A 14,782-nucleotide genomic window follows, 5' to 3' on the forward strand; every position below is an offset into this window, starting at 1 on the left:
ACGTCATTAAAGGATTCATTTAGCTACAACAAAGACTTAATTGTCCAGGAAAGAAATAATTGTCCTCCAGTATCTATTATTTTGTACGCCAGAGCATTAACTTCATTTTCAATTGGGAATTTGAATACAATCCTCATTTTTCAGTTGTAATAGAAAGCCAACACAGATAAAAATAGAGGATAAATCTATCTAAAGGATAAATGATAGCCAATAATATATTTTTTTTTGGTTTTTATTTTATAAAACATGCAATTTAAAACAAAAAAATTTAAATCAAAAATAAAATTTGGGGCAGGAGAGTGGATGGAAGACAGATGCTTAACTGTTAGCAGGAAGCCAGCAGGCAAGCTTTGTTCAAGAACCAAAGGGCCTTTTGACAAGGGTGCTGTTGGTAACACTGGTTTTCTTGAACCACCAAGCCTCTGCATGCTAGCTCCTGCAGACACCCCTCAAGTAAAGACCTGAGCCAAGTCCTGACCCTCTGGCTGTATCCTCTTTCACTGTCCAGGACTTTAGTCCTCAGCCAGCTGGGAAGTGAAGAGTTTTGGTTCCAGGATCATAATCTGGATGTTAATTACTCAGGATAATTATTAAGAATACCAAATCTGGGTCAGTTCTAGACTTTGTTTCTGGCCCACTATTTTGCAAAGGATGAAGACGGAATCTGCCTTCTAGACCCCTGGCAACAATTCTGCTGCATTCCAGTTCTTTTTATAGCACCAACTTTAGACCCTGATCAGGCCCATGTTTGGAAGTGGACAGGATATAGTCAATTTAGAAAACCATCTCCCAGTTCTGGAACCACAGAGCACTGAAGGGAAAGGGAGTGGTCTGTTGAGAAAGGGTGGGTCAGAGCGCCAGCACTGAGGAGAAGACAGCTGCATCTGCCAGAGACAAAACCAAAAGCATGACCAAAAGATGCGAGAAGAAAAAGAACATGGGATACTTCTTATGAGGCAAAGACGAAAAATGGTATTGGATCTACCCCCAGCATTTTAGAATTGGGTAAGAGGAACTTATAAAACCTATGGAAAATTTCAATAATAAAATCTATTTCATGGATTGTTAGAAAGATTAAGTATTTTGTAAATTGTTCCATGCTTTACAGATACATGGTAGTAATGGTATCGACATCAAAATCATCATTATTGTGGCGGGTATAATCCTTATGTGTGAAATTAAATCTACACAATCCAGTTTCCCCTGTCCCATCCCAGGGCTTACTCTTGGGACTTGTCTGGCCCTCAGGTTCGGGCACTTTCCAGTCCATCTTTCGGCCCTTCTCATAAAGACCTTTGAGCACTTTGTGGAAGGACTCAGGCTCAGTGCCATTCTTGCTTAGTTCCAGATACTTTCGGTAGAGCTGAAGGGCTGTGCGGGCATCCTCAATACTGTCGTGGGTCTCTCCTTGAATCTTCAGGTCTAATGAAAGCAGAGGTGGAAGGAAGATTTAGAAACCTAGCAAAGGGAGGTAAAATCTGTCTCTCCATCACTACTCTTGATTCCCATGAAACAACAAAAAAAACAACCTCTCCAATTATGATTCTCCATCAGATAATGCTACCAGTGCCACTGTAGCCAGAGGAAACCAAACTTCCGGTTACAAGTAAGGGCTTCGTTATCAATTTTTGTGACCCACCAAGATAACTATGAAGTGCTGGTGTGGTGCTATAGTATAAACACTGGACTGCTAACCACAAGGTTGGTGGTTCAAAACCATCAGCCGCTCCTTGGAAACCCTATACAGGGTCACTATGAGTTGGAACTGACTCAATGGCATACAACAAGAAGAAGGATAAGTATACCTATATATATGAGTATATGTAGGAATGTCCTTGTGTTGTCTTGAACCTAAATGTTGAAGAAATCTTTCTGGATGAATTACATGATTAATGATAAGGCCTATTCCAAAATCTCTTGAACATGACTCACTCAGAGGGTAATATGGAAGTAAACATCCAGTCAATAATTTCTGAGCACCTGCTATGTGCAAAGCCCATGCTAGGCACTCAAGGATATAAAGAAGTACAAAATAGGGTTCTCGAATAAAAGTAACTGAAAATAAAGTCAGAAAAGCCAGTGAGTGCCAAACAAACGTGACAGTCCTTGATGAGGAGATGACAGAGAACTCACTGAAGAGTGAGGTAGAAGAGGAAAGAAAAAACAAACCAAAACTTGCTTTCCCTACCTAAAGAGAAACTGTCAAATACTTCAGCACAAGAAACTCTTACCATTAACTCAGGATACTCCCTATTCTACGTTCACCCCCAATACATTGTCCTGTTCTTTATGAATATCACAGGCTCTTACAAGATAGAACTCACCCAGAAAGTACCAAGCAAGAAATCGCAGGGAAATCATTCGTTTTCGGGGCATATGGAACAGGTAAACAGTATCAAGGACCTGGTCCTTGGGCACCTGGCAAAGACAGCAGAGTGGGAGAATGAGTGCAAGGAATCCATAATTTCCCATTCTCCAAAAACACAATGCTACTTTCTGAAGGGCCCATCCTCAAAGACTCTTAAAAGATCTCTGCCCGAACCATGAGGTTGATGACCCGGAAGTCCTTCTGTAGACCATGACCCACAAACTTCACACCAATGTCTATCAGAAAACGGAGTTTTAAGTAGGTAGACTTCAGAGTCGTGAGGTGCTTGGAGGAGATCTTGGCATCAAGGTCTCCTGGCTTTATCCCTGAGTACTGAGTCAAGTAATCCACTACCTAGGGACAGAGAAAAGGACAAGTCATCTGGAAAATGAAGTGCAGAATCTTCCCCTATCAGCCTTAGGTTCTAGGCCACTCTAAAAGCACAGAGTCTATGTCATTTGCATCTCATATCCTAATACCTGCTCCTGTGTAGAGATGTAGTCATCAATGAAGGGGATACCCTCATTGGGTCCTTGGCCCCGAACACAGGTAATCCTTGCTACTGACATCTGGCTTGGTTTAATGGTAGATTTGGTGCCATCACTGCGCAACTCTGCTTCCTCCTATGTGAGAAGAGTTAATAAGGAAATCAAAGAAATGCCTCCAACTCCTAATATCCTCCAAGTTCTGCTTTAGTGACCACCCCCCCCACCCCCAGCCAATCCTACTGGTCTTGGTTACCTCATTAAGGGTGACAAACTCTGCATCCAGGCCCACCAGGTCCCCAACCTGTGGCATCTCATTAAGCATCAGCGGAATGAAGGTAGTATGTGTTTTTCGCTGTTTTCTTGCCAATGAGGCTTCAGCCAACAGGACACTTGCTTCAATAGGGTTCTTGACTAAAAGAGAAAAAGCAGAGGACAGATGCCTGGGAATAGGGAAGTAATCGGGAGGGAAGTCCAGGTTGACTGGTTAGCGATTGGGTCTACACTATGATCCCTCAATAATCAAAGCAGGTGAATAACAAGAAGCTATCTGAAGAATGCAGCAGGTAAACAAGTCAAATTAGAAAATTATCAAGAAATCAGCTAAGAAAAAAGAAAAAGCAGAGACCAAGAGTAAAGAGTAAAATTTTCACTTTGGGCCTTAGTTTAGAAAATCTGGAAAAATAAGCGTATAGAGACCCTATGGTTTGAAGGCATAAAAAAGGAACTTAACAAGTTCATCTCCAAAGAAAGAAGAAATCATCACTGGGCGATAAGAAAGCTTAGCATGGTTAGACCAGAAGTCATAAACTTAGCTATTCTGACCAGTCTTAAACGAGCTGTTCCATCCTTTGTTATCCCCACTCGCTCTTTGCCACTTAGTCCTTGGGATCTCCAGCTTCTAAAGTTAAGGCCAGATACGCAGCAATTTCCTTAGTTTAGTTTTTTAGAATCTCTTTCATTTCTAATATCTCTGGAGATACTAACACTGGTTACCAATCCTAATCCTAACAAGCTATTTCCCAAATCTCGTTCCTAAAACCAACCTAAACTACCCACACCCTTGGATCTACTCTGTACCACTTACTATTCAGGTTGTATCTGGAGTTGAGATTCCTTTTGACATAATAAAGGATAGCAGGTACTTTCCAATTCATGTCAAACTGCACAGCTTCATGCTACAGAAGAGAAAAGGCACTTATGGCTTATGTATATACCCATTTTCCCCAAATCAGACAGACGTTAGGATTCCAGTGCTATTTTTAGCTTGCTAATGCTTTATTTCTGGAGACACATGCTTTCCTCTGCCTGGTTTTCCCTAGGGCCCTGAGGGTGAGGATGATAGAAAAATGGAAGATAGAAAGGAGAATGAAATGTGTTGCAACTAACCTTATCAATAGGTTCAATAAGGAAGTCATTGAAGAGATACCACTGCTGGTGAGTGACGCCCTGTGGAGGTACAGAGAAAGCATGATCCCAAAGTGATGGTGGGACTTCTCTACTTCAGACTCGAGGACTGTCCCTGCCTTCTTCACGTACCTCCTTGCGCTGGTGGTAGGTCTCTCCAACTTTGATGTGAGCCACCAGGCTGCCCCCTGTGCGTGAGTCCAGGATGTGTACCACAGTAGCCATCAGGTCATACACACAGACACCATGCTCCTCCTCCTCCTCTGCCCTGGCTGGGCCCCACTGTGACGGGGTACCCAGGGTGGGGAAGGACAGGACGGGGAATGGGGACTGTGGACTAGACTAGGTTATCTCCATCCTAGTTCATCTGGGACATCCAACATTGACCTGAGTTACTCTAGAAAACCCCACCACTTGTAAACACTAGGCCTCGTTCCCTTCCCTTTCCTTCTACAAAGCCCCCTGCCCTGCTTTACCTTCTGCCCCCACCTTCTCACCCTTATTTCCCCTTTTCTCCCAGTTTTTCAACAACCTGCACCTCATCTCCATCAGTCCAATTGCAAACATCTAGTCCTTTGTTCTTGGTCATCTTCATGCGAATGGAGAAAGGAAGCCAGATATTCTTCAACTCCTCAATGGAGGGACATATCAGCATACCCTCTGAACTCACTAGCTCCTTCCTATAGGAAAGGATAATTGGAAATTGGTTGTAGAGAGATCTAGCCAATAACAAGAGGGGCCACTGGCTAGTTCAAGCCTTTGACATCTCCAAGACAGTACCTACCAATCAGTCAAAGCAAATTCTTTGTTCTTAGAGATTTCTCCACCATGCTTCTTTACTGCCATCTTGAAGGCAAACTAAATACAAAGGGGAAAACATCTGATTCTTCAGAAACAGGCTGTATATGGAGGTCGAGGGGAGAGAAAACGAAAAACTATTCCTAAAAGTCATGTTTCCAGATCCAGCCCTTACCTCAGCCTGCATCCTCCAGAAATCAGCCTCTTTTGAGCTGTTTACTTCACAATTGATGACAAGAATCTCTGGCAGATGGCGGATATTACGGGTTTGAACCTGAGTGGACAAAACAAACAAGGAATGGCAGGAAGGTTTCAGGGAAAGAAACCCGTACAAAAATAGTAAAATCTGGGTCTACATCCACAAAGTAGGGTTTCTCCTACTTCCCATAGTTCCCTGGATGGCAGTGCTGACACAGCCAGCCCCAAATGAGACGGTAGCTGAGTTTCCAACATAGCAAGTCTCTTGTTCAATGCCAACAGTCCACTCACCGTGGGCTGGTACTTTTCACAGTTGTCACACCAAGCCTGTGTATTCTGCTCCAGGCAGATGCTTCGTTTTAGTACCTGGGCAAAGTCATAGTTCTTTCCGGTTTTATCTGAGAGGAAATTGGAAACTTCACTTCAGGTTCTTCCCTCTGCCTACAGTAAGTTCCCCAGTATCCCCTCCCTGATGTTTCAGGACATTGGGAGGAGCCCTCCCAACCCAGCTGCAGGGTATACCACTGGTGCTACCCTCAGGGTAGGAGAGCGTGAAGAGCAGGGTGGAGGAGGCGCGCACGGTCTCACTGCCACAGCGGCAGAGGCTGCAATTCTCCATCTCACAGCTGAATAGCTGCCCGATGACAGAGTCTCCCGATGAGCAGAAGCTGCTAAGAGTGGGAAGGGCAACATATACAATACTGAGGGAGTTAGGAGATGCCTTACGTAATAGAGAGGCTTGTCGTGTGACTTTTACTACTCCTGTCCCAATTTCATACCTGCCTCCAGCTCCCCGATAAGCCTGGGGTACTTCTAGCTCTTGCATATCCTGATGCAGTTGAGTGAGAATGAAACGATTCCACCTCTGAATAAGCCTGGCCAGACTGCCTTTGCCAGAAGCCTCATCCGAGTCCGCCAGGATCAGACCAAGGGCTGAGGCCTCAGGAATGGTGCGGAATGCCCGAAGAAAATTACTGCCCTGGAACCCAGAAAATGTGTTGGTGAGAAGGAGTTATTTTCTCTCTTGTGGCCATTTGCATTCCTGTCAACTGTCTGTTGTCCATTTTTAAATATCCCAGGTCTGCAGGCACTGACCTGGCACGGGTCACCACGGGAGAGATCCAACATATGGAAGAGGAAGCCTAGCTCACATGCTAAGCAGAACTCCTTCTGGCAAAGGTGGTTCTGGATTAGACAGCGAACAGGCTCCAGGAAATAGAGCACCTGGAAGGAAGAGTAGAAAGCTGGTTCAGGAAACTGAGATGAGGAGTAGGAGACATGAAGAAGTTAAGAAAGCTGGTGGAAAACACAAAGCAGGTGTCCACTGAGAAGTGGAGCTCCTAGAAGACACATGAAGGTTGTTGTTGCTGTAAGGTGCCATCGAGTCGGTACCGACACATAGCAACCCTATGTACAACAGAACGAAACACTGCCCCGGTCCTGGGCCAACCTCACAATTATTGCCATGCTTGAGCCCCTTGATGCTACCATATTACCAATACAACTTGCTGGGGGTCCTCCTATTTTTCTCTGATCCTCCACCTTACCAAACATGATATCCTTCTCCAGTGACTGGTCCTTCCTGACAATATGTCTGAAGTATGAGAGATGAAGTTCGGCCATCCTGGCCTCCAAGGAGCACTCTGGCTGTACTTCTTCCAATACAGATCTATTGGTTCTTTTGGCAGCCCCAGGCACTTTTAATATTCTCATCCAACACCACAACCCAAAAGCATCAATTCTTCTATGGTGTTCCTTATTCACTGTCCAGCTTTCGCATGCATATCATGGCTTGGGTCAGGCGCACCTTAGTCCTCAAGCTGACATCTTTGCTCTCCAACACTTTAAAAATGTCTTGTGCAGCAGATTTGCCTAATGCAATATGTTGTTTGATTTCTTGACTGCTGCTTCCATTGAGTGTTGATGGTTGATCCAAGAAGAATGAAGTCTTTAACAACTTCAATCTTTTCTCCATTGATAAGAATGTTGTTTATTGGTCCAGTAGTGAGGATTTTTGTTTTCTTTACAATGAGATGCAATCCATACTGAAGGCTGTGCTCTTTGATCTTCATCAGTAAATATTTTAAGTCCTCTTCACTTTCAGCAAGCAAGGTTGTATCATCTGTATATCACAGCTTGTTAGAGTCTTCAATCCTGAGGCCATGTTTTTCTTCATATAACCCAACTTCTTGGATTATTTGCTCAGCATACAGGTTGAATAAGTATGGTGAAAGAGTACAACCCTGTCACACACCTTTCTTAATTTTAAACCATTCAGTGTTCCCATGTTCTGTTTGAACAACTGCCTCTTGGTCCATGTACAGATTCCTCATGAGCACAATTAAGTGTTCCAGAATGCTCATACTTCGCAATTTTGTCCCTAGCTTGTCATGATCAACAAAGAAAAAAGGTACAGGTGGTCATGGTAAAGTCAGATTGGTTGAGAAGACTTAGCGAAAGAGTAGGAGCCACAGGAAAGAAGAAAGGCAGCACACATGTTCAAGTCATAGGACTACCCCATCCTTACCTGGATCATGCAGTTACAGTAGGCATTAGGAATGTGAGGCTCTAATCCAGCAAACAGGGTCTTATTGTAGTGTTTGAAGTCAAAGTCTTCTAGCCCTAGCTTGGAGTATTTGATAGTCACCTAAGATAGAAATAGTCTGAGCAGGAGTGAGGATGTCTTTAAAGTTCCCCAAATCTTCCTAGTAGCTATAACCTTTCCCTGGACCGCCCTGCTGGGTCCAGGGTAGTAGGTGGGACCTCTTGACTAACTGAGCCCTTCAGCCTTTCTCATCCCTTCCCCAGAAACCTTTTCCCACATCCCACAGAACCCCCATCTTGGTGTCCCCCAGTACCTTGCGGTATTTCTTAGAGACCATGTGGAGATGTGGCTCCTCTTCCCGCCCTATCGGTGACTCAGTAATCTGGCTGAAGCTGTCAAATTCACTCTCCGACTCCTTAAGTCGGTAAGGAATCTGGGGTTGTTTTTTTAAAAAAAGAGTAACTTTGTTGGACATCTTAATTATCTTTGGCTTCCCCCCACCTTAATCCCAACATTGAAAGAGACACCCAGTCCTGATACATCTATCTTCAAAGTCTTTCTAGCATCCACTGCTTCCTTTTTATGGTCACTATCATTACTCTACTGGACAACTTTAATGACCTGTCTACACTGGACCCTCCACCTTCACTCTGTTCAGCACACCACTACCAAACAAACCTTGCCAGAATGCACTTTTAGTGCATGACTTCTTCCACTACACACTGGTATTCAAGGCTTCACAATCTGGTCCTTTCTGAACTAATAAACAATACTAACAGCTACTTCACCCAGGTTTGAATAGTCATATTCCTCCTCATACACGTCTTTTATATTTATGCCTCTTGAGACCTATACTAACACTGTTCTATCACCTTGAGCATTCTCCCCTGTTACTTGAGTTCCCTGACCATTTCGGCCCAGAGTAACTGCTTCCATCCAAACAGCTCAGATATCGAATGCCTATTTGGCATTTCGAGAAAGAACATAAGCTAAAATGTTATAAAGATGTCTTACTTTCATCAACCATGCATTAAACTTAAAAACAAGGGGTCTATCTTCTCTGTTTCTTAATTTTCTTTAGGACTTAGCATAATACCTTCAATTCAGTAGGCCCTCAAAAGCTTTTACAGATGGACTGGAAACAAAAGGAGTAAAGGAAAAAGATAGGATAACCTGAGTGGTCTAGGGTTCTGGGGTGGGGGTTGATCTCTCTGAATATACCTGATTGCGCAGCCTGGTGCGGGGGTTGGGTGCATAGCCAATGAAGCCCACCTTCTTCATGGTGCGTAAAATTTCTGCATCCACAGGTGGTGCTCGCCTATAATGCAGCATAGTTCTACGTCTTGAAGAATTGTGTTATCCACCCAGCCACTCCCCAAGCCCCAAGGATACAGAAAACTAAAAAGATACTGAAGGAAGATAAAAATCAGAAGAATAGCAGAGCTAGCAGAGAATCATGGTATCTCAACCCTCTCCCCGCCTTCCTTCCTTTTGACCCAGATACAAGATACAACCTGGGAGCTGGAGCAGAGTTGGCAGCAGGCCAGTCAGACAGCAGTGTGTCAGTGGTGAGTGGGACAGGGATGAGGGAAAGAGGCAGCAGGTCCTGGCTCCAGTCCAGAGGAGGCAGTGAGTCCACAAGACAAGGCAAAGCAAATTCGGTCTCACGGGAATAGGGGTTGAAGGAAGGCTCAGGGGAATCAGTCCAGAGGTGTACACAGCCTTCAGAATCCCCAAAGGCCAGAGCCTGTTTGCTAGATGACACGTCAAATGTCATCAACAGTGGCCCTACAGGATTCACATGGAAGATGTCTGCTGGGTTGGCCAAGCCTGTGGGCTCACAGAACTGGCACTGCCCTAGGAGAAAGGAGAAAGCTCACTGAACCCTGTTAGGTACAAAAGCACCATCCTTATATGCCCTTCCTATTCTCTTCCTCTGCAAGATGGGCCCCCAAGTCCATGCCAAGTGAGAAAGAGAATGCCACCCAACACCTTCCCATAAACCAGAGGGCGGTTTGCTACCCAGCAAAGGGTAGGTCTACAGTTCTTTTGCTACCTTTATCTCCTCTTTTCACACCCAAGGAGCAAAGCAAAGCTCTAATCTTTATCAAACTTAAGTAAGACCCTAATACCCCACTGAAAGGTTTACCTTTCCCCTAATAATTCTGGTAGTGCCTAGTTTCCCTTTGCTCATCAACAACCCCTACTTCATCCTATATCCCATTCCTACCTGACTGGGAGATGATAGCAAGACGAGAAGTATAGGTGGGGATGAAGCGTAAGAAGGCAGGATCCACATGCACTTGAAGTGGTGTGATGGCACGCATCATACGCAGATCATACACCTTAAGGAAGCGGTCACATGCCAGGCCAGTGAGGCGACTGGAGAAGCCACAGGCAGCCAATAAATTGCCATGTACATCAAAATCTGACAGACTTCCTGAGAAGGCATCAAATTCATGCTCCGCCTTAAAAGTACGGAGGTCTCGAAGGGAAACCTAAAGAAGCCATAAGGCCAACTCTGTTATCCAGAAGAGTAGCTACAACCTACCTAGTCCTGTGAGACTCCTATGAAAGGAATTCAGGCTCTAGGATATGGGCAGTTAGAGACAGAAAGAAAGAAAGGAGAAAAAAAAAAAAAAGAGCTGGAAGGGACACCAAAGCAAACTCTTAGTTCACCCTTCTACCTCTAAGGCACTAAGTTATGACAGAAAGCATCAGGCTACAAGATAATCCCTGATTTTAACATGACTGAGCAGATAGTGAATCCAGTCCTCCCATCTCGCATCTCCAATACAGCTACAATCTCAGACTTGAGGGAAAGGCAGAGCCCAATCAAAAACAGAGCCCCACAGGGAGAGGAACAATGAAACTTGGCCACCTTGCCAGTTGTATGACCACAGAAGAAAAAACGGTTTGTCTGTCTCATGATGGTGACTCCGGGCGTTTCAACTTCATACTGGGGAATGAAAGCAAGAGAAACTAGTGCAAGATGACTCCTCCCACTAATCAAGTAATAGAAAGGTCACACGCACATCTCAGGCACCCTTCCTGCCCCTGCCTTGTACCTTCTGAGTCTCCTGGACAGTGTTAAGGTCAACCTCTAATATGTGGTTCTGCAGCCCACCAATGAGCAGAGTGCTACTATCAGTCAGCAGGAGACTGTGCATATCCTCGCTTTCATCCAGCCTGTGAGGAAAAGGGAAAGCTACAGTCCAGGATCTCATGTGCTGTCAACCCTTAGCTTTCCCACTCTAAGAAGGATCCACTTTTCCAGTCCAGGGCTGAAAAGCTACTTACAGGTAATCAAATATAATGAGGCCCCCACGAGCCATATACTTGAGGTTGTTCTTGGTGAGAAAAAGGATACCATTCTCCAGGCTCTGGATCTGCCGGATATCATCACTGCCATTAACCTGAAAAGATGAGTAACGCTCCAAGGCTGGGCCGAAAAATGAAGTGGCGTGGCCCTGCATGTGACAAAAAGACAGGGACATACTCTAAGTGAAGAGGTAAGGCCATTGCAGATACAGATCAAGGACTGGGCATTGTTCAACCTTTTTCCTATTTTCTAGCTTTTCTGGCTAGCAGTAACTGAGGCACATAAAGCTAACAAGTTAGTTGAAGTTATAAAGACACTGATAAATTAATGTACTTTTGTTTAAATCTTTACAAAGTACTTTTGTAAACTCTTCCTCATTTTATCCTCACGATGACTTTGTTGGTAGGTAATGGCTCAGTTGGTTAGAACAATGCTTAAAAGGTCAGAGACTGGCAAGATGGGTCCCAGTGTCAACTCCTAAGTCCTTTGTAAGCCATTTAGTCCAAAAGAAAAATAAATATAAGTCGGGAATCAATCCTCCACTACCCAGCTGGCTTTCTTATGTTCCACAGCTAAGACTCAATCTCTACCCAACATCTGAGAGATGTGTACTGTGGGTAACAGGCTGAGATTCAAAGGACATGAAACTCATTCCTCCCTTGGTTTCTACAGCATCACCCTTTCCTGTTGCTAAGATCATACCTTCTCTTTGTGTGCTCCCTCATTAACATACACTCACTGCCCCCTTAAGGTTCCTACTATCTAACCTTTTAAGCTGCTGTTGTCAATTTGATTCATTATAGATAGATCTTAAAAGAGCATCGTGCTCAAGGCAGACATTCTTTACTAGTTAAGTTAAACTACTGTATGGCTTTAAAAGACTTCCAGAGACATTTTTGGTTTAAGTTTTAAAGATTATCTCAGGGCAGTAGTTTCAGAGGTTTATCAAGTCCCCCATGGCTCCAGAAAGTATGAATTCCATGAGAATTTGAAATTCTATTTTATATTTTTTCCCCTTTTGGTCAGAATTTTACTATGAAATCTTTGATAAAAATGTCAGAGACCATCCAGTTCTTCTGGTCTCATGGCAAAGGATATGGTTGTCCATCTTAAAGCTGACTATTTCTAATTTCCTTCCCTAGTCCAGACCATTGCCCAAGCTTCATTTTTATATTCAAATACCTGCTAAACATTTCTCTTAGGTATTCCCTAAGAACCTCAAACTCATTACATTAAACTAAATTCACCATCTGTCCCCATTTCAATTCTTACTATATTTCCTAAGGTAGCGTGATCTACCCAGTTATCTAACCTATGTATCTAGTAAATGACATAAGTCCTGTTTATTCCCTTAATATTTCCCATATCTATTTTTGTATATTCTTTACTGGACTTCATCATATTTTATGAAAATTCTACAATCGCCTACAAAGTTGATCTCATGCTTCTAGCCCTGCCCCCTCTACTTTAAATCAAACTCTATACTGAAGGAGCTCTGGTAGCGTAGTGGTTATGAATCGGGCTGCGAACCTTAAGGTCAGCGGTTCGAAAGTACCTGCCGCTCTGCAGGAGAAAGATGAGGCTTTCTACTCCCGTAAAGATTTACACCCTCGGAAACCCTGTACAGGGTCGCTATGGGTCGGAACCGACTCGATGGCACTTAACAACATACTGATACTTTAGTACTCCACTTAGGATATAAACCACACCTTGTCATTCCAAATTAAAGCCCTTCAATAGCCTGAAAGATCAAGTCCAAACTCCTAACATAGCATATGAGGTTTTCCACACTGTTCTTCCCCCAGATATTTGCATGGACCCTCCCCTGGCTTCCATGACCAATGATCTAAATAAAATAGCAAGATTTCCGACCCTCCCATACATATTTTTGTTGTCTATTTTACTGCTTATTCCAAACTCAGATTCTTGAACAAGGATGTGCAATTAATACTCATAAAACACCAACTGAATGAGGAAATATCTACCTCTTTAGCTTCAGTTTCCAGTCCAACAAAACGTAATTGCTTGTAGTTTCTGCACTCTGTACTTACCATGCTGTGCAATACCTTGGAATCTCTATTTATCCTGTTACTTTTGCCAAAACAGCCTTTCCTCCTTTTTCCCCTGGCCACTGTTAATTCCTCTTGGAAGCCCTGATCCTCTTCTATGCTCTCCAGCATCCAATACATATTGCCACATTGACATTTAGTACCATAGAGTTATGTTTCTTTCCCTAAGTGTCCAGTAAACTTCTTGAGAACATTATGTTTAATTCCGCTTTATTCCTTGTGCCTAGTATAGTAGTAGACACTGCCTGCTGAACTGAATTATAAAAATTTATGTTAAGATTTGCAGAAACATGCATTAAAAAGTCTATCATTATAGAAACAGGATATAGAGGAAGGGCATTAGAGATTGGATTTGGATGGCTACTGGCTGACTGATACAGTTACCTGGACTGACTTTGTAGTCCAGCGCATTAGCCCACAGTGCTACACCAAGACTCCAGTTTAAGCATTTTGTTGTTGTTAAATGCCGTCGAGTCGGTGCCAACCCAAAGCAACCCTGCATAGGGTTTCCAAGGAGTGGATGGTAAGCTTGAACTGCCTATCTTGCGGTTCAAATGGACTTTGCAGTCTAGCACATTAACCCACAGTGTCACACCAGGACTCCTAGATTGGGCAAATTGTGGTAACTGGGATGCTTTCTACAAAAGAGCAGCTATGCATATATAACTCATTCCTGTCTCCTAAGACTACCCCCCTTACTCCCTCCACCCTTTTCATGGTGTCTTAAGAGACTCAGCTAATTCTCATCACCTTAATTCACTTTGACTCCCTGCTAAGCAGCAGTTGTTGGGTTAAAACCAGACAAAAGACCTCCAACATCTTTCAACTCTCACAAAGGGGTACAGTTCTTACCCCGTGGCTCCCCACCCACAGCATCTCCTCGTGCAAATCAAAGTGGGAGACGGAGACAGGCACACCCACTTCTGCCACCACACTGTGCAATTCAGAGTAGACACCTTCCATTATGTGCATTGACTCCTGGACTGGAAGGGCCTCTAAGGCCACTCCCTCTGGGTCCAGTTCCACATTCTGCAGCAGATTCGGGTTCAGGTGGGCATCCAGAACAGGGTCCAGGGCTGAATGCAAGGCTGGAGCATACTCTGCCAATCCAGGGTCCAGACTTTCAAAGTTCATGATGATGATGATAGCAGCAATTAGACCCAGTTCACACTTTTCTGCCACAGCCACTTAAGATGCCTGACCCAACCTTCAGCAGGGTAGCGTGGCATCAATGGGTATCGAATGGACATCATGGCCTGCAAGGGTAAAGAGGTAGCTATGTTAGGGGTAGGTCCAGCAATTCTTCATTTCTTCTAGATTGTGTGGGAAGGAAACGATAAGGCAAGCAAAAGGGGTGAGGCTGCTAGATAGGGGATAAGCAGGCAGGAAGGAGATGAGCAGTTAGTGAAGGCAGAATTGCCAAGGTCCCTTCCCTCCTCTCTAGGCCCTTTCTGTCTCCCAACTACCCCACTGTGTAACCTAATCCTTAACTTTTCACCTCCCTTGAGGCTTTACTTGCTGGGTTCAGTCCTGAACCATTAGGTGAAGAGAGCAAAAATTGCAAGGAAGCGATGTTCGTTTCCCAGAATT

At 44.0% G+C, this 14,782-nt stretch overlaps 1 protein-coding gene across 1 annotated transcript; it reads right to left on the bottom strand.

The window, feature by feature from the left end:
• Window positions 1-849: 849 nt before the first annotated feature.
• On the bottom strand, window positions 850-14,450 carry PAN2 (PAN2 poly(A) specific ribonuclease subunit homolog (S. cerevisiae)). Its single transcript, XM_006859435.1, has 25 exons — window positions 14,045-14,450; window positions 11,102-11,271; window positions 10,870-10,990; window positions 10,683-10,760; window positions 10,032-10,299; window positions 9,316-9,658; window positions 9,023-9,119; window positions 8,115-8,234; window positions 7,784-7,903; window positions 6,352-6,480; window positions 6,036-6,235; window positions 5,779-5,927; window positions 5,548-5,654; window positions 5,234-5,332; window positions 5,045-5,118; window positions 4,793-4,940; window positions 4,393-4,542; window positions 4,243-4,302; window positions 3,941-4,031; window positions 3,110-3,267; window positions 2,848-2,991; window positions 2,543-2,722; window positions 2,325-2,418; window positions 1,225-1,422; window positions 850-884 (listed from the first exon to the last, which is right to left on the bottom strand). Exons 1-25 carry the CDS (start codon window positions 14,324-14,326, stop codon window positions 850-852), a joined length of 3,615 nt encoding a protein of 1,204 aa, XP_006859497.1. The 5' UTR covers window positions 14,327-14,450.
• Between the last annotated feature and the right edge of the window lie 332 nt (window positions 14,451-14,782).

The sequence above is a fragment of the Chrysochloris asiatica genome, unplaced genomic scaffold, assembly GCF_000296735.1.
Source record: "Chrysochloris asiatica unplaced genomic scaffold, ChrAsi1.0 scaffold00033, whole genome shotgun sequence".
Lineage (NCBI taxonomy): Eukaryota > Metazoa > Chordata > Mammalia > Afrosoricida > Chrysochloridae > Chrysochloris > Chrysochloris asiatica.